The following is a 19854-nucleotide window of genomic DNA, read 5'->3' as shown; positions in this document are numbered from 1 at the left end:
GTCTCTGGATTGCCAGAGCTGGTCACCTGGCTAGCCCCGCCTCCCAAGAAGGCCTCCACTGTCACAGACCAACGGTGGCTGGGTGGGGACTGCAGGGCTGCGCCAGGGCTGGGGGCGGGCCTTGCCCACTGCTTCCCTCTAGCTGGAAGCCTGCAAGGGCAACCCAGGGCCGGCCAGCAGAGGGGTGGGGCCGCTCGCTCTAGTGCAGCCACCCTCTGCCCTTGACTGAGCCCGACGGGACCGCTGCCTCCATTGCCTGCCGCGCTGGGCCACGGACACGGTACGAGCGACGCGGAGAGCGCAGACAGGTTTCGTGGACTTGAAGGAAGGGTGAGGAGAGGACCTTGGAACTGTGGGGTGAGGATGAGTCCAAGGCTGAAAGAAGGCAGGAGCCAGAAGGGCTCATTCTCATGAGAATTCTGGCACCAGGGTGGGAGAGCAGCCCAGGCTCTGAGGCAGTAGAGGGGGTCCCCACCAGCTGTGCGACCCTGGGTGTCGTTCTAAACCTGGGTCAGTTTTCCCATCAGAAAGAAGGAAATAATTATTCCCGGTACATGGTATGACCCGAAGATGAAATGAGGCAGTGGTTCTCACCTGGGGTGCTGTGACACCCCCGGGCATGTCCCGAGACTCTGGAAACTATTCGGGTGTCATAGCTGTGGGGGAGGGGAGGTGGCTGCTAGTGTCCTAGTGGGTAGGGGTGTGGGACCTTAGTGGGTAGGGGTGTGGTACCTTAGTGGGTGGGGGGTGGGGTCTTCATGAGTGGGGGGATGTGATGCTGCTCAACATCCTGAGATGCACAGGACAGCCCCTCCACCAAGAATTCTTCAGCTGAAAACGTCACTAGTGCTGAGGTTGAGCCACCTTAAGACAAGGTGGTGGAGACAAAACTCCTGGCATCTCGGCGGTGTCTGATAATGATCGCATGCACTGGTTTCTGGGCTGGGGTCTTAGACTCTTAGAAATCTGGGGTAATGGTGAAACATAGTCTGCTTTCCTGAAATAAGGCTGAACACCCTCTGTCCCAGGGGCTGCCCCTCAGGCTGCTCAGGGACTCAGGCTGTTGTTAGGAAGTTTGTTAAGTAGATGAAACAAGAAAGAAATCCTCAGAGTCTTCATTTTTACCCCCTTAGACTAGAGCCTTCAGTAAACAATGCAACAATATAAGGGGACACTCTCCCTCCCTCCCCCCACCCCCAAGCCCACGTCCTAGTCCACAGGTCAGGAATCCAGAGCTGCAGGGAGGGAGGGACTCAAGGTCACCTGGCAGGTTAACCCCTGGGCCGGAAGAGAGCTGCTCTGGGTGCCCAGCTGGGCCCTGCCTCCACCCGGGGAGCCCGGCAAGAGGTCTCCCACCCATGAGTTACAGAGACTGGGGCAGGGGTTCATTCATTCACTCATCTATTCATTGATTCATTCATTCCACAGAGGAGCTTGGAGTTCCTTCCTTATGCCTGGAAAGGCTCATGGCTGAGAGCTGCATCAACGCGGCCCTCCCTGATCTGAGCACAGAGTCTAGCCAGGGAAGGGGCTGGGTCAAAAGCAGTCAAGCAGCGCACATGCAATTGCCCAGCTCTAACTGATGGAGCTGTGAGAGAAACATCGAAAGGACACTAAAGAACAGCAGCGGAGGGAGAGGGGGCCAAACTAGCTTTGAACGCACATTATGAAAAAGTGGCATTAAGCAGAGACCTGCTGCCTCCATGGCGAATCTGACCACAGTGAGAGGTTTCCTGTAGAGAAAGTAGGTTGTGCAAAGGCCCAGGGGCAGGATGAGCCTGCTGTCTTGAGGAATTGGGAAAAGATGAAGTGCCGCTGGGGGAAGTGAACGAGGGAAAGCAGGTGGAGGGGGGGCTGGTGAGAGCCAGGCTCGACCAGGTCACACAGGGCCTTACAGATTTTAGCACAAGCCAAAGCTACTTTCACCCCAAAGCCTTTGGGCAGCAAAGGTGTTTTTGGAGACAGAACTTGACAAGGCTGGTTGATGAACTGGAAATGAGGGAGGGGAATAAGAGAGCTTCCCAAGATGACTTCTTCCGCAAGGCTCTGCTGCCAGCTCTCGAGAACCCAGTGGACGGTGAAATTTTATCTTTCCCTCTCTGCCTGGGTTACCAGCCCTGCACCCCTGACTGTAACTGGCAGGTACTGGGCAGGCCCTCCTCAGCTACACGTCCACCACAACTGAGGCCAAAGTGGCCCGGTGGGACTTGGTTGCCCAGCACTTGGAATAAAAGCCAGCAGACTTGGGGCCATGGGTGGTGCGGTCATCAGGGGACTTGCCCACCCTCCCCACCCAGGTGTCCTCTCTTCCTCTGACACATGGGGGCATTTCAGCCTGGAGTGGATGGCCAGGCCAGGGGCTCTGTGGGGACCCTGTGGGGCTGGGCTCCTGAGTCCTGGGCTCCCCCGGCCTGGGCAGACCCACCCCTGGCTCCGAGGTGGCACACGGGAGTGTGGGTTTGGGTTTCTGATATAGCTCTGTCGAAGCTGCGTCTTTCCAGCACAGACCCTGGACTGTACCAGCTAAAAGCCGAGGCCGGGACTAGGAAATTGCAGCGGGCACCCTGGGGCCCCCACTCCCTGGCCGAGCAAACTCTCGGAGCCCCCGTCTCCTCTTCTGTACGACTGGAGGCAAGTAAATCAGTGCATGCCGGTGGTCAGCTTTGAGAGGCCTGGGGGTGGGGAGGAAGGAGGAGCCACCCCGCAGAACCCCGAAAGGGAGTCTCAAGGCAGCATGTGGATTTTCTTCCTGAGTCCATCACTCGAGAGCCGATACCTGCACTTCCGTTCCACTGGTCCCATTCAGTCCTCTGTGAAATGGGGTTGGGAACGTTGCCTTTGGGTGACAACCAAATGTGGCAGTATTTATAGAGTCTCCAGTAGGTCCTCACCAAACAGTAGCTCTAATGAAAGCTAGAGAGAGGGGTCCAGCAAGGTTTCTGTGGCCCCAGCATGCAGCCCAGGGGACCTTGAGTGCTCTGGAGCCCTCTCCCAGGGGACCTGCTCCCCAGGGAGCCTCGGTGGGCTCTGGAAGCAGCAGCCCTCACCTGTCCTGTCTCTGTGCTCATGCGGGTAGAACCTGCACTGACAACAAAGCCAGGGACCGAGAGGAGAAGGGCCTTGTCCAAGGCCACTGGGCCAGCCTCAAGGACCGGAGGATGGGAGGAGGGGAGGACGGGAGGAAGGGAAGAGGGGAGGATAGGACTGGAGGACAGAAGGACAGGAGGACGAGAGGGTGGGAGGGCAGGCGGGCGGGAGGCCAGAGCAGCTCCCACTCCTCAGCCCGGGACCTCTGGGCTCAGATCCCCGCAGGGAACGCCCCGTATGTGCAGTTCTTCTTTATGTGCAGTTATTCTTTATGTGCGGTTATTCTTTACTCCTTCTAGGCGAGTGTCAGCTCAGTGTTAATCTGCTGATGGCCTTCGCCGCATCAAATGAGTGTTCAGTTGAGCTCAGTTGTTTCTTTCGAAGCATCCTGATAAACACTTTGCAGAAAGGACCATATCATGCCATGGAATAGTTTAGAGAACACTGAGATTAAGCCACCCCCATGTGCCCTCTGAAGACTTCTAGAAGGCAACTCTCACCATGGGAACAGAACGGAGGGTGAGGACGGGAAGCCCAGTCTGTGCTTCGTCCTTGTCTTCCGATTAGGGGCTACCATGGTGGCTGCCGAGGCTTTGCCACAGATAGGAGGACCTTGGGTATCAGCGAGCCAAGTGGGGCAGGGGTTAAGAGGAGCCAGCGTCAGACCGGGTCTGAGGCCAAGCTTTGCCACTCTCGGGCGGGATGTGGACTGCGCACCTGTAGAACGGGGCTGGTAACAGAGTCCACCCTCAGCGGGGCAAAGGCCTGTGCCAAGGCTGACCGGAGCCTGATGGGGCCCATGACCACACTAGTGCCTGCGGCTGCTGTGCATGTGTCTGTGTCCCGGGAGGTCCTGGAGGGAGAACATTCTAAAAGCCTCCTTCTTGGGGTGGCCGGACAGCTTTGCTCTGACAAAGGGACAGCAGCCCGATCCGCCAGCTCAGGCCTGTCCCCCGTGCCCCCCTGCAGGCCACTCAGCTGCAGCTTCCAGGGCGGCTCTGGGCCCTTTGGAGTTGGGTTTGTGCCCCGTGCACCCTACTGCAGGCTGGCCCTGCTTGCCCTGGCGCTGGGGGCCTGGTGGTGACTTGCAGGGACCAGGATGTATGCGGGTTGCATCCGGGCTCCCTGGAGAGTGTGGGTGGGCAGCAGTTCACAGTACAGCTGCACAGATGGAGGCCTGGGGGAGGTCGGGGTTTCAGTCAAGGTCCCACAGCCAGTGGATAGCAGGAACATAAATGGCTCAAATGCAGAAGGAGGAGGGGATTGCCAGGGAGACAGCGAAGTAATCGCTGCTTCAACAGGCTGGGACCCTCCTCCTGGGACCCTCGCCACGGTGGAGGCGGCCGCCGTCTCTGTTCCCAGCAGTTCTCTCCAGCTCCAGGGGTTCCCTCCTCCAGGGAGAGTTCTAGCACCAGCCGGTCTCGGCATTAACTCCGCACACAGGACGGGCTTGTCCGATCCGGTCCCGGGAGACGTGATGTTTGTATCAGTCAGGGTTCTCCAGACGGAACCCAGAGGAGAGTTTATAAAAGACAGGTAAGGACAGGCCTGCATGTGAAACCGGAGGGCAGGCTGCGGGCTGGGAACTCAGGCAGGGGTCGTTGCTGCCATCTGGAGGCAGAATTTCTCCTTCTCTGGGAAACCTCAGGTGTGGCTCTTACAGCCTCCTGCAGCTGCTGGGCGAGGTCCAGCCACGCCACGGCGGGTGGGCTCCTTTACTTAAAATCACATTAACCACACCTGCAAAATCCCTTCACGGCTGAGGTTAGAGTTTGATCAGACAACTCAGCCCACCGTCCAGCCCACTTGGCAGGTGAGACCAGCATCACCAGGGAAAGGAAGGCAGCAGGGCTTTCTGGGAGGGCAGAGGGGAGCCCCAGGCAAAGGGTGAGGCGCGGCAGGAATGCTGCAAGCAGGGCTGCAAATCTGACCTTGGCCACTTCTGGCTCTGTGAATTTAGGCAGGTACTATACCATTCTGAGTCCCAAATTTCTCAATGGTCAAAATAGAAATAATCATCTCTGGCTGATGGTGCATAGATTACGTGAGATAACATACGCTTTAAAAAAAAAGTCTAGCACTATGCCCAGCTCTTAGGAGCCACACGTCCTTCCTTCTTGGCTCTGGGCTGGACGCTCACAACCTCCATGGTGTCAGGGCTGGACGAGGGGCTGCCTCCTCTGGCCAGGGGATGCCAGAGCTCCATGGCATGTGGCTGCCTGGCCGAGCACACCATGTCGCCAGCGCCCCTGAGCCCCCTCTGTAAACAGGTTAGAACAACACCTGTGCCCGCCTGGGTGCAGAGAAATGTGAGGATTCCTTGGCAGCACTTGGCACAGGGCCTGGCACGGGGAGGAAGGCTGCAAAGGCTAATGTCCCCATCATTGAATCTACTAACTGCACGGCACTTAGCACGCTCGGGAACTGCTGTAAGCACTTTGCACATTTGAACTCATTTGCTCCTCACAGCAGTACTCTTGAGGTGGGAGCAGGGGGAAGAGCAGGCGTCACTGTCATTATCATCATCGTAGTCCCTTTCGCTGTGGTCTGTGCTCTGGGGTGCTTCCACACCGACAGCTCACACTGCCAAAGCCCTGCTCTGCAGCCCGCACTGCTCCAAAAGCTTCCATTAAAGCCCCCAATCAGCCCACGCTGCAGGTCCCACCAGGTAGGTACTGACGTTACCTCATCCCACAGGTGGGCAAGCGGTGGCACAGGGCTTAATCACTTGCCCGAATCACCATCTACCACCACTTCCTAGCCCTGTGGTTCCCCTAAGTCAAGAAACACAGCTTCTCTCTGTTGAGTACCGGCCAGGTATCAGGTGCTCTGCCAGGGGCACTCAGGTGTGAAAAACACCTGAACTTTGTTGCATTTCTTTTTTTTTTAAATGATTTATTTATTTATTTATTTATTTATTTATTTATTTATTTATCTATTTATTTATTTATTTATTTCTCTCCCCTCCCCTCCACCCCGGTTGTCTGTTCTCTGTGTCTATTTACTGCGTCTTCTTTGTCCGCTTCTGTTGTCAGCAGCACGGGAATCTGTGTTTCTTTTTGTTGTTGTTGTTGCGTCATCTTGATGTGTCAGCTCTCCGTGTGTGTGGCACCATTCCTGGGCAGGCTGCACTTTCTTTTGCGCTGGGCGGCTCTCCTTACAGGGCGCACTCCTTGCGCGTGGGGCTCCCCTATGCGGGGACACCCCTGCGTTGCTTGGCACTCCTTGCACACATCAGCACTACCCATGGGCCAGCTCCACACTGGTCAAGGAGGCCCAGGGTTTGAACCGCAGACCTCCCATGTGGTAGGCGGACGTCCTAACCACTGGGCCAAGTCCACCGCCTTGTTGCACTTCTTTGCACCTATTTTCAGTGTTTCTAACCCAGATGGCAGGCTCCAGAGTCTGGGCTCTTAGCAATGACAAGCAGTGGAAGGAGATGCTTGGGGCTGAGGCCCGGGGGAGGCATGGGAAAGGTTTCTGGTTGGAGGGAGGCAGAGACAAGGTGGAAGACGAGGCTGGAATGATAGAAGACCCCACAGAGGCCCCTCTGAGAAGGTTTCCTCCTCTGAGGTTGTAAAGAAGAGGAGGGAAGTTGGGATGGTCACATTATGAGGGCACAATTTCCTTTGGGAGAGGGAGGCACCTCTATGAGGGAGAGGCCGGGCTTGCAGCATGCTGAGCCAGCCCTGGGGGAGGGAGGGCACCAACTGGCACCCACTGTGTTCACCAACCAATCCCAGGGAGACTGGCATATAGTAGCTCCTCAGTATATAATTATTGAATGAAGAAATGAGGATAAATCCTGCAGTACTGATGGAATACTGGTATGAGTTCACAGACGGGTCAAGAGGCCTTGCCAAATGCTGGACCTGGGACCAAAGAGGTTAGAAGGCAGATTTGGAAGCAGGTCAGAGATGCTGGCAAAGCAGAACTGAAGACAACCCTGTGCCACCTCACTTCCCGCATCTTCCCCCGACACACACACATCCTTGGGTTAAACAAGGGGATTCTTGCCCTGTGGCCAGCCCCTGCCTAGGGTCTGCCCCTCCTCTGCCTCCTCCTTCCCCCTTCCCCACTCAGATGCCCCCATCCCAGAGTCTCTATCCTTCCATAGCTCTCCCTGTAGACCCTCGCTCCCATCCTCACTGGGAGTACCATTTCTCTTTGAGGCCATGTGGACCAAACATACAGGTTGGTGGTAACACATCTTGGGAATGCCACTCTCACACATCCCCGGATCCTGTTTGTCTCTTTCTCCCCACTCATAGTTCTAAGAAGTTCTGGGTTCATGCACTCTCTGAGAATGTCCCCTGCCTTTCCTTTCAGGACGAGGTGCAGCCACAATGCAGCCCCTCCTCCTCCTGTGTCTGATGCTCTTTAGCCCCCTGGTTGCCACATTCGGCCGCCATCACCGGCGTGAGATGAAGACAGAAGTCCAGGAAGCCCATGTGGACACCACGGCAGCTGCCAAGAGCAGGGACTTTGCCTTTGACCTCTACAGGGCCTTGGCGGCAGCTGCTCCCGACAGAAACATCTTCTTCTCCCCTCTGAGCATTAGCACGGCCCTGGCCATGGTCTCCCTGGGAGCCAGAGCCAACACGAAGGCTCAGATCCTGGAGGCTCTGGGCCTCAACCTTGAGGAAACCCCAGAGGAGGAGTTCCACATGGGCTTCCAGAAGCTCCTGCAGGAGCTCAGCCAGCCCAGGGACAGTCTCCAGCTGAGCCTCGGCAATGCCCTGTTCATGGACCGGAAGCTGGACTTCGAGGAGACCTTCCTGAGTGCTGTAAAGAAGCTGTATCTGGCAGACACCTTCACCACCAACTTTGGGGACCCCACAGGGGCCCTGAAGCAGATCAACGATTATGTAGCAAAGCAAACTCAAGGCAAGATTGTGGACTTGCTCAAGGACTTGGAGCCTACAACGATAGCAGTTCTAGTGAACTACATTTTCTTCAAAGGTAAGACCTTTGGGCCTGAACTTTCTCTCACCATGCCAAAAACACTGGTCCCACAACTAGTCAGGACAAGATCAAGGACCTTAAAAAGGCTTTAGGGCTTTTTCCAGCCCTTTCCCCTTTCCCCAACCACCCAGACCCTTGCTCCTGGGCCCTCCGCACTTCAGGGAGTATTTCCTCAGGCCCAGGAAGCCCTGGACCAGCACATCTCCCCCTGGAAACTCTCCTCTCTCTTCCTCAACAGGAGCTGACCCCTCCTTCTTTTTCTCCCTGACATTTCTTACAGCACCCCTATGCTTATCAACTCACACACCTGCTTCTCCTAGAGGCTGGACACCTCAGGATGGAACCTGACTGAAAATGGAAAAGAAAAGTGTGGGGAGAGAAGAGTGGGAAGGAATGGGGTGTGCTGGGGAGGGAGGAAATTGTTAAATGGTTAAACTGCCCCCACCCCCCTCAAGGAACTTGCCTGTTGTCACGATGGTGCGTATCAAGCTTAGTGTCTGTGATTTCTTGTCCCCTAGTCCTGGGCTCTCCTCACTACACAGGGTACAGAGAACAATTGGGAAATAAGGGCATGGGGGTGTCTACCTTTTTTAAAATTAAGATTTATTTATGTATTTTCCCCCTTCCCCCTCCTCCTGCCCTGCTGTTTTTTGCTGTCTGTTGTCTTTTCTCACTTTCTCCTCTAGGATTTACCAGGATTCGATCCTGGAGACCTCTGATGGGGAGAGAGGTTCCCTGTCAATTGCAGCACCTCCGTTCCTGGTTTCTGCTGCGCTTCACCTTGACTCCCCCTTGTCTCTCTTTGATGCCTCATCATCTTGCCATGTGACTCACTTGCACGGGGCACTGGCTCACCACACGGGCACTTGTGCAGGCCCTGGCGCAGGCACTGGCTTGCCACATGGGCGTGCTTTCTCTTCTTCTTTTTCACCAGGAGGTCCCAGGGATTGAACCCAGGTCCTCCCTTATGGTAGGCAGAAGCTCTATCACTTGAGCCACATCTGCTTCCCAGCAGGTGTCTACCTTGGATAGCTATTAAGGAGATGGATGATCACTAGAAGCGCTTTAATCAAAAATACCACAGGAAGCAGCCAGAGAAGGAAGCATAATCAAAGGCTTCCTAAAAGGAATAATAATGCATTCCCAAGGACCTTATGGACTTCTCTCCCAAACTTGGATCAAAACTCAGTATTGGGAAAGAGTGGAAAACAGAATAACCCACCCAGATATCATATAACATTGTCAACTCTCCATATTTACCATCTTCACTTAGATATTTGATCTGAAGATCAAAGAACATTAAAGTGAAGGGGCTCCAAAGGCATGTTTTGCAAAGGTGGAAGGAGATAGCCCATGAAAGTTATAGGGGGTCCTCAAAGTTATAAAGGGTCTTGCCTTTCTTCAAGGGGTTCCAGCACTCACTGCCACGAGGAGAATGCTCTAAAGATGAACACCTTTGTGGACATTCTTGACTGTCTCCGTTCTTTTAATTGGCAGCTGAGATTTTCTAATTCTTATGTAAACTTCCCTTTAACTTTTCCTTTCCCATTTTAATCTTCAGCTAAGTGGAAGACAAGTTTCAGCCGCCAAAGCACACAAGAGCGGGACTTCTATGTGAACTCGAAGACAGTGGTACGGGTGCCCATGATGAACCACGAGGACCTGTACTACTATCTCCACGACCGGAACCTCTCCTGCAGGGTGGTGGGGGTACCCTACCAAGGGAATGCCACCGCTTTGCTCATTCTTCCCAATGAGGGCAAGATGGAGCAGGTGGAGAATGGACTGAATGAGAAAACACTGAGGAAGTGGCTTAAGATATTCAGAAAGAGGTATACTTTGGACTATATCTGGGCAAGCCAAACCCTACACCACTACCCCCAGGGAGACATATGCCCTCTTAAGGCCACATTGCAATTGCATGTATGGCTTCCCCAGCCTGCGAGCTGCCTCCAGGTCCAGAGGCATCCTATGAAGTTCCAGCCCCCAGAGCCAGGCCAATTGGAGGAAACAGAGCTGGAATCAGGGTGATGGTAGAGTTTGCAGTGACTTTGGGGGTAGCCTAAGTCCAAGTCCAGAGCAGGCTGAGCTCCATTCTAGATGAAGGGTGGTAAGCAAGGTGCCAGAAGGAGAATGAGGAAGCAGAGGGAAAACAACAGGAATATAAGCTTGATGAATCAATGTCTCTTAGACAAGAATGTAAGAGAGGTCCTTTTCTCTTTCCAGGCATCTCGACCTTTACTTTCCCAAGTTCTCCATCACAGGCTCCTATCAGCTGGAGAAAGTCCTCCCAAAGCTGGGTATCCATGACATCTTCTCCTCCCATGCTGATCTGACTGGCATCACTAACCACTCAAACATCCAGATTTCTGAGGTGAGTCCAAAAGCCCCTGAGCATCTGCTTTCAAGCTCTCATCTCTTCCTCTCTTTCTATTTCTCTCTCCCTTCTTCCCTCCACCTTCCCTTCATCCTCCTCCTCTTTCTCCTATTTTCCCTCAAGAGAAAAGTGAAGATTTCACTTGGTATCTGATCCCACATGCAGTGGGAAGCCATCGCCATGCCTTAAAGGAACGGGGTCCTATATCAGTGAGCAAAACTAAGGATCCAGTGCTGACTCCTTTATTGACTAGTTGTGTGACTGCCAACAAGTTACTTGACTTCTCTGAACCTCCTTTCTCTTGTCTATAAAAACTGGAGTGTCACAGCCTTGTTCCCAGAGATACTATGAGAAGTCGATGAAATCCTCCTGTGCAGTCACTTCTGGCGACGGTGGCTGCTCCACCACTTAGCTTCTGCCTGCTTTGGGGGCCCAGTTGTCTGGGATGCCTCAGTGGTGATGTTCATAGAACAGAAGCTTTACCATTTCCTGCAAAGAAATCTCCCAGCCCCCAGTGGCTCAGGTATGTCTGGTGTCTCCCCTGCAGATGGTGCACAAAGCCGTGGTGGAGGTGGACGAATCAGGGACCACAGCAGCTGCTACCACAGGGCTAGTCTTCATGTTCAGGTCGGCCCACCTGACTGCCCCCCGGCTGGTGTTTGACAAGCCCTTTCTGATAATTATTAAGGAAGATGACAGAATCCTCTTCTCTGGCAAAATAGTCTACCCATGAAGTGGAGGCTTCTCCTGAGAGGCCACAGAACTCCATGATTGGAGTAGGGGTGGGGATTGTGCACCTTTGCCTACCTGTCTGCTGGTAACTAGTGATATTCACAGGTTTAGTTAAATAATGAGGCATCCCAAATAATAATACCATTGATGTACTGACGGCTGCTTCTTTTCACACAATCGCAAGACTTGGATGGGTGCCTCAGAGAACCTTGGAGAACATTTGGTCTTGCCCTTGCCTTTTCATCAATGGAAAATAACCCTAAGGTCCAGGGAGGCTGGGTGACTTACCCAAGGTCACACAGCACATTATCAACAGAGAGAGGTCAAGTTTTTCAGGCTCCTGATATCTAGCCCAGTGCCACATAGCTCTGTAAGAAGGTTGTTTCAGAAGATGAGGGCCCCAGGAGGTGTATTTCCAAGCCAGGTCTCCTGTCTATCAGCAACTCCAGCTGTCAGCCCATCATGGATTAGAAAGACTGGAATGTGAGTTAGGAAACTGACTTCCATCCCAGCCCTAGCTAGTTATGTGCTTTTAAGGTGATATTGTCCCTCTCTGGACTTCAATTTCCCCATCCATACTTTGTAAGAACTGAACAAAGGACCCTTCAAAGATTCTTACTTAAGGCACCAAAACTAAATGAGTTTTTGAAATCACAATGAAAGGCTGAAGTGTTCCCTGCCAATCATAGTGGATTTCATTGCACTCATGTGCCACTCTCTAGTTAGAAAAATAATTGGACAGCAGGGCAGAAATGGTCCATGTCAGGGCCGTACCATCCTGGGGATTAATTTATAATCCCACAGGCTTGGTGGGGGGTAGGAGTAGAAGGTGGAGGCCTGCTGCAAATGGTAGATTGTCTATTGAAGACACTGATGACTAACTTTTAAAATCTTAGAGTTGGCAATAACAATAAAGCATCTAGCAAACACCAAGTGTCATTGTCCTTATAGAGGCAGCTCTGTGAATGGTGATATTCATTGCTCGTGGTGCTTCAGGCTCAGTATTAGGATCTTCACCAGGTGGTTGCACTTACCCTGTGCAATGTACCCATGACAAAGGCACTATTTTTTTCCCATTTTACCGATGAAGAAGGCTAGGCTTGGAGAGGTTATGTAGCATAGTCAGATGACACAGCTCCTAAGTGGTGGAGTCAGGATTTGACCGCAGACATTAAGGCTCCAAAGCCACACTCTCAGCCCTGTTCTCTGCTATGGAGGACCCAGAAGGCCTGGCAAAGGGGCCATCACTGCCACCAGCGCCTACTGTGATCCAAGGTAAGTTCACTCTCTTTACTGAATCCAACATGTTCTTCATGTACAAAATGAAAGGGATCAGACACTTTAAAGAATCAATGAATGAATAAATGCCAGCCTCAAACTGCCACTTAATTAGCTTTCCCAAAGCTTGAGCTCCAAGCACCTGCCCACCCCATCCTAGCATGCTTTCCATCAACCCAAGTCTGGACTGTTTCACAGACAGGTGTCCCTTAGAACTAACAGGGTCAGAAACAGCCAGCTTTAACCAAACTCCAAAGTACTGAGCACTGACTACGTGCCAGCCCAGGCTGGACACTTGGCTTTGAGATGTCATCTATCCCAACAACCCTGCAAAGTACATCATTGTCCCCATTTTAGAGAGGAGAATACCAGAGAATCCCCAGATACTCACAGCTGGTCACAGTGAGGGCCCAGGGCTCTGGCAAAGGTGTTGGCAGATGGCAGGACAGGTGGCTGCATCCACACCCAGAGAGCTTGTCTGTCTTTGCATCTCAAGCTCAGAATAGCTCTTCAGAGTTGGGCTTCTCTTATAAAATATGGGATTAGACCCACTCCTGTGTGTCTTTTCCTTGAGTAATTCCTTGATTCAAATATTACTGTAACTGTTTACCCAGTCAGCCCAAGGCCAGGGGGTGGGCGTGGAGGCAGGGGAGGCCCTCATACGTGACATGTATAAGACCAAGTTCCAGGCTGTCTAAATTCAATGAGCAAATAGTCACCAAGCAGCTACTAAACAGGTTCCAGTTCAGCCCACAATTATTGAGCCTCTACTATGTGTGAAGCATCGAAGCACAGGTTGTTTAACTCAACTGTCATACAACCCTGGGATGAGAAAAATGCTATAGTAGCTCAGACAAAGAGAGAAAGGGGGAGAAAGTTAACTTCTGATGCATCAGGAAAGTTTTCATGGAAGAAGGGACACTTGAGCTAGTCCTGAAGAATGAGTAGGGTTTTAGCAGACAGCAAAGAAGATGTGGGAACTAGGTATTTTAGTTTCTTGGCTGCTCAAGCAAATACCATGCAACAATGAGAATTTATTAGCTCATGGTTTTAAGGCTAGGAAAAAGTCTCAACCAAGGTGTCATCAAGGCAATGCTTTCTTCCCGAAAACTGGTAAACTGGCTGATGATGATCCTTGGTCCTGGCCTCCTCAGTCACATGGCAATGCACATAGTGGTCTCTCCTGGGCTCTCCCTTCTTTTCCCAGATCTGCTGGCCTCCAGCTTCTTGCTTCCCATGGCTTTCTCTCTCTCCTTCTGAATTTCATTCTGCTTATAAAGGACTCCAGTAATAGGATTAAGACCTAAGGTGAGGTGGGCCACACCTTAACTGAAGAACCCTCATCAAAAAGTCCTATTTATAATAGGTTCATACCCACAAGAATGGATTAAGTTTAAGAACATATTTGTCTGGAGTACACAGCTCCAAACCACCACACAGGGTAAAGGACCTTTGGGTAGAGGGGACAGCATGAAAAGAGCATGAGGTGTAGGATGTAGGAAGGAGGGTGGCTGCAGTTCACTGATGAGGTCTGAACATGAGGCTAACGTTTTCTCTCTTCTCTTTCATGCAGATTTCAGGGTCATTTGATTGCCCAAGCCACACTCTGAGTGTCTTCTAAACCCCATCTTTTTCCTCACTCTCCCATCTGCAGAACATTAGACACCTCCATTCACCCTTCCAGGTGACCCTCACATCCATCCACATCTTCTCCAATGCCCCCACCCTCCCTTTGCTCAGATTGACCCTCATCCATGTCTTGCACAGAATGGTGACTGGATGACATCAGGTAACAAGTCTGTAGGGCGCCCCACACATACGGGTGACTGTCTCACTAAGAATCCTTTCATAGACCCCCTGAGTTCCTTTAGTTCTTGCCAAATTCACTCCTAAGACATCCACTTTCCCTTTCCTCTCTGACTCTGTGAACTCCCAGGACCTGTCTTTGTGAATTCCATGACAACCAGAAACCAAATAATAATAGTAATAATAACGCTGGCACCTAGAGCTATCTCTTCCACCAGTGACCTAGACTAGGAAGAAAGATCTTTGTCTCCAAAGGAAATGCTTCATGCCCCAACAAACTGTCAGACCCAGCCAACACTTGCTTGGGAGATTATTTAGCTCATTCTCCGACAGCTATTCATGGGGCACCTACTAGGAACAAGGCAGACATGGGCCCTGGCAATATCTAGGAGAACAAACAAGTCAATATATAAACACAAACTGTGATGGAGGCAATGCATTTATCCAGAAATGTTTATTTTTATTGCATGTCTGCTGTCTGATTGGTCCTATTCTAGATGCCAGAAATAACTGAAGGAAATGGACTAAATCCCTGCCTTTATGGAGTTTACATTCTAGTGTAGGAAGACAACAAAATAAAAAAATAAAGAGTAAAATAGAAAATTAAAATACACAGCATGATAGTTGATAAGTGTTATGGGGTATGGACTCAATGTAGTGACTCACTTCTAATGAACAGAGTGTGGAAGGGCAAAATGGTAACTTTTACAGTGGAGAAACCTGGTGGATACCACCTTGGCTAAGTTCAAAGCTAACATCATCTGGATGTTAGATAGTGTTAACCCTCGGATATGATGGGATGAGAAGGACATCTCACCTCTGTAGTATTATTGCTACAAATGCATAATCTCAGTATAAAAGTATCAGACAAACCCAAATTGAGGGCCATTCTACAAAATCTTACCAATACTCTTCAAAAGTATCAAGGTCATGGAAAATAAGGAAGGACTGAGAAAATGTCACAGATGGGTGGAGACTAAGGAGACATGATGATCAATGCAAGGTGAGACCCTGGATTGGAGGCTGGAAAGGAAAACTGGAGAAATCCAAATAAGAATGTATTGTCCTAATGTTCATTTTTTGGTTTTAATAAACACACTATGGGGGTGTAAGATGTTTCTATCAGAGAATGCTGGGTGAAGAGAATACGGAAACTATGTCCTATCTTTACAACTTTTCTGTACATCTAAAATTATTCTAAAATAAAAAGGGTTTTTTAAAAATAAAATGTTTAAAAAAGCAGGGGAGAGGGTAAGGGGTAGAGTTTCTGCTAAGGCAGAAACAGGGGGGCCAGTTAAGGAAGACAATGGGGTACTAGGAGAGACAATATGAGAATCTTCTGCAGCTGTGATCTCAGGGATGTGTCCCTGAGGAGGTGGCATGGAAGTTGGCAAGGCCAAGCAGGAGTGAACCGGGCAGTGATTAAGTGTGGGCATCGTGAACAAAGGTTACAGGTGGCAAAGAGGGTGTCTGTTCAAGAACTGGGAGAGGGTGTTATGGGTTGAGTTGTAAACCCATTTTAGTTTCCTTGGCTGCTCCAGCAAATGCAATGGTTTGGCCTAAACAATGGGATTTTATTTGTTAGTCACTTTGAGGTTAAAATAAAGTTCAAATCAAGGCGACATTAAGGTGATGCTTTCTCCCTGATGACTATGGCCTGCTGTCACTGGCTGCCAGTGATCCTTGGCCCTTAGCTTGTCATAAGGTAAGGAGCATGGCCGCATCTCTTGGTGTTTCCCTTCTCTTCTGGATTCTGCTGATAATCAGCTTCCAGCTGCTCCCTTTGTGGTTTTCTTTCTCTGTGTCTGAATTTCATAACTACTATTAAACGACTCTAGAAATAGGATGAAAACCTATCTTGATTGAGGTGGGCCATACCCTCTCTGAAGTAACCTCAACAAAGGACCTACTTAGAATGGGTTCACACACACAGGAATGGATTAGATTTAAGAACATGTTTTTGGGGGGTACATGTGTCTTCAAACCACCATATCCTCCAAAATACATGTTGAAATCCTACTCTCCTGGTACCTCAGAATGGGACCTTATTTGGAAGTAAGGTTGCTACAGATGGAATTAGGCAAGTTAAAATGAGGTTATACTGGATACAGTGGGTGGCCTTTAATCCAATATGACTGGTGTCCTCATAAAAAGGGGACAGGAGACACAGAGAAGATGGTCATGTGATGATGAAGGCAGCGATTAAGTTATGCCACAAGCTAAGGAACGCCGAGGATTGTCAGCCACCTCCAGGAGCTGGGAGAGAAGAGTGATTCTTCCCTACAGACTTCAGAGGGTGCATGGCCCTGCCAAAGCCTTGATTTCAGACTTCTAACTTCCAGGCCATGAGACAATAAATTTCTGTTGTGTTAAGCTACCCAGTTTATGTCATCCCTAAGAAACTAAGTCAGAGGGCAAGTGTGGCTGGAGCCAATGAGGCAAGGGGTGGAGGTTGGCGGCACGAGGTTCTTTTCTCTTTCATTAGTTGCTATTTGCTACAATTTTGCTGTGCAGGGTGCTGGGGGCAGGGTGACAATAGTAGGGCCAGGAATGGGTGGCATGAGTGCATTTCAGCAGCTGGAAAGGGGACCTGCATGGTGGAGGTGATCAGAGACTGAGCATTTGAGATCTGCTTGGTAAACCCGGTGCACCATCATGCCGGCAGCAAGGTCTACGTGTCTCAAACACTGCCTTCCAGGATTTTCCAAGCAGCTTTCACCAAGGCCTTCCCTGGTCTAAAGAATTCCATCACAAAGAATCAATGGCACTTAACACTTAGCAGGGAATATGCCATTTAGACAAAACTTGGGACCTCGTGTGGGAAAACTCTCCAACAACCCAAAGATGCAGCACTGGAGCCATCAATAGAAAAAATATTCAAAATTTATCAGATGTGAAGATGGTCCATTGCTGGAGGAACTGCTGTTTGTCTTGGAGCTTTGTGCTACTGTGGCTTGGGAATGTCTAATGAAACATGAGCTACTGAAAAGGCTGTAATTTGGTCTCAGGATGAGAAGGATAGAATTCATTCTCCCAATATGTACTTAGCAGGAAGTAGTGGTTTAGTGGCTTTGGCTGTCTTAGTTGTGAGCAGGGCTTCTGTTCTCATGAACTTCATGATGAGAGGCTCTTGGTGACAATTGGTTCAGCCTTCATAGTCCTGGTTGGAGCCGGAAGGCTGGTACCATCGATGCCCTGTGACCAGATGCCCACAGCATCTTGCTTGGTTGCTACATTCTGGATCTGTATGTTTTCCACCTACCACAGTGGCTGGTGCCACTCTGTACTCAGTGGCAATTTATAGTGGATTAGGTCTCTTCAGCATCTTCCTCCTGTATGACACCCAGAGAGTAACCAGGCGGGCTGAAGTAGCACCATTATATAAAGGTCAGCAATACAATCCCATCAATTCAATGATGGGAATCTAAATGGATATGATAAATATATTTATGTGAGTTGCCAGTATGCCAGCAACTGAAAGCAACAGAAAGCAATGAAGTGACTCAGCTTCTGGCTTCACTATTACATCCAATACCTTGCTTGCTTAATAGGGACAGATATTCAATAGTTTGTACAAGGAACTTTCAATGGAGTTGTATTAGTATCAGCCAGAGAGGGGCTCATGCAAAGTACCAGAAACCTGTTGGTTTTTACAAAGGGTATTTATTTGGGGTAAAAGCTTACAGTTACAAGGCCCTAAAGAGTTCAACTCAAGGTACTGTAAGAGGTACTTTTCACCCAAGTCAGTTACCACATTTGAGGCAAGATGGCGGGCCTCGTCTCTCCTTCCTTCTTCCTCTTAAGGCTCCTTGGGCCCAACTTCTTCTGATCTTAGCTGTAGCCTGGCATAGGGTTTGTTTCTTTCCAGACTTCCTCGGCTCAGCTTCTCTGTTCTCAACAACTACAGACTATTAAGAAAATGGCTAATCTCTCTTTCTAAGGCCACAGAATCAAAATTCCTTCCTCTACCATGTCTATGGAGCTCTCTTTCTTCCTGTGCCTTCTTCTGTGTCTTCTTGAGTGAGCGTCTGTTTATATAGGCCACCCAGGGGGCCAGGACTTAACCTGAGTTTTACCTGACTGACATGGTTGAATCAAAGCCCTAATCTTAACATAATTTAATCAAAGACATCTCTGCTGAATCTAATACAATCAAAGGGCTCATGCCCAGAGGAACAGACCAGTTTACAAACATAATCTCTCTTCTTGGAATTCATAAATAATCTCAAACTGCCACAGGAGTTTAGAAGATAAATACATAGCAACATGTTTAAATGTTCCAATATAATGTGATGCTTCAGGTCTGCTTTTCTTTCTGCAGAAAAATTCAGTAGTCCTCTTCCAAATAAGCACATACATTTCCAATTCTGCTGTTTGAGTAATTAAAAATGTTTTGATGAATATGAAAACTAAGGAGCGGCGGACTTGGCCCAGTGGTTAGGGCATCCGTCTACCACATGGGAGGTCTGCGGTTCAAACCCCGGGCCTCCTTGACACGTGTGGAGCTGGCCCATGGGCAGTGCCGATGCACGCAAGGAGTGCCCTGCCACGCAGAGGTGTCCCCGTGTAGGGGAGCCCCACGCACAAGGAGTGCACCCCATAAGGAGAGCCGCCCAGCGCGAAAGAAAGTGCAGCCTGCCCAGGAATAGCGCAGTACACACAACAAGAGCTGACACAACAAGATGATGCAACAAAAAGAAACACAGATTCCCAGGCCACTGACAACAACAGAAGCGGACAAAGAAGACGCAGCAAATAGACACAGAGAACAGACAACCGGGGTGGAGGGGGAAAGGGGAGAGAAATAAATAAATAAATAGATAAATAGATCTTTTTTTAAAAAAAAAGAAAACTAAGGTTGGGCTAGCAGAATTGAAGTATTTTATCTATATTTTAATTTATTTGATTAAGTAAAAATAAGCAAACTTGCATTGACCTGCATATTTTTGGATTGCAGAAGTAATGTCCTAAGTGACAGAGAGGTTTGGTTAAGGGACCAGAAGAAAAGAGTTCCTGCAGTCTTTCTTGGAATGTTTGGGACTTAGAACTTGTAGAAATGATGGAAAGCCAGTGAGAGTTACCTGGCTATTTGGAAACAAACAAGTGACTACTGTTTTTCACCTGCTGGACTTAGCAAAAGCAGGGAGCATAAAACAAAGATGGGTGATTTATTCTCCTGCAGCGCTGTCTTTACAAGGTGGACGTGGTCATGTCTGGCCTCTTATGGGTATAATAGGCCAGAATGTTACCATGGAGAATCCCTAATAAAACATATATGGAAGTTTCACTTTTGGAATTCTAGAACAAAATATTCTTAAAATTATTACCAAGACAAAATATTTAAAGCATGATGTTTGTTGTGTATTTAAGTATACAATAATGTGTTCATGACTGTTGAGTTTTTTTTGGCCTGTTCATTGAAATGTGTAATAGAATACATGCTCATATTTGTCGTCTCTTCAAGATTTAAAGCCTTTATCAAAACAGCCTGTTTGTGGATTACACTTGAGAACATGGAAGCAGATTTTCTCCTATTGATTTCCTGTGTTTCCGCTCAGATGAAGCACTAAAAAGCAAAGCAAAACTAGTTCTGCTTTAATAAAAAGTGG

General features: G+C 49.7%; 1 protein-coding gene and 1 pseudogene across 3 annotated transcripts; both read left to right on the top strand.

Annotated features, from left to right (window-relative positions):
* The first annotated feature begins 134 nt into the window (after positions 1-134).
* SERPINA5 (serpin family A member 5) lies at positions 135-12090 on the top strand. 3 transcript variants are annotated; one of them, XM_004455913.3, is made up of 5 exons: positions 135-280; positions 7417-8049; positions 9614-9884; positions 10279-10426; positions 10977-12090. In XM_004455913.3, the coding sequence occupies exons 2-5, from the start codon at positions 7434-7436 to the stop codon at positions 11160-11162; spliced, it is 1221 nt and encodes a 406-aa protein (XP_004455970.1). In that variant the 5' UTR covers positions 135-280; positions 7417-7433; the 3' UTR covers positions 11163-12090. The 3 variants fall into 3 exon arrangements, with proteins under 3 accessions (XP_004455970.1, XP_004455969.1, XP_004455967.1); XM_004455912.4 differs by having other exon boundaries at positions 159-357; XM_004455910.4 differs by having other exon boundaries at positions 160-330.
* Positions 12091-14862: 2772 nt separating this feature from the next.
* LOC101411728 (growth hormone-inducible transmembrane protein pseudogene) lies at positions 14863-17817 on the top strand (annotated as a pseudogene).
* The last annotated feature ends 2037 nt before the right edge of the window (positions 17818-19854 follow it).

Source organism: Dasypus novemcinctus, chromosome 3 (genome assembly GCF_030445035.2).
Source record: "Dasypus novemcinctus isolate mDasNov1 chromosome 3, mDasNov1.1.hap2, whole genome shotgun sequence".
Taxonomy (NCBI): domain Eukaryota; kingdom Metazoa; phylum Chordata; class Mammalia; order Cingulata; family Dasypodidae; genus Dasypus; species Dasypus novemcinctus.
The sequence above is the reverse complement of the archived record's forward strand: the minus strand, read 5'-3'. Positions and strand labels throughout refer to the sequence as shown.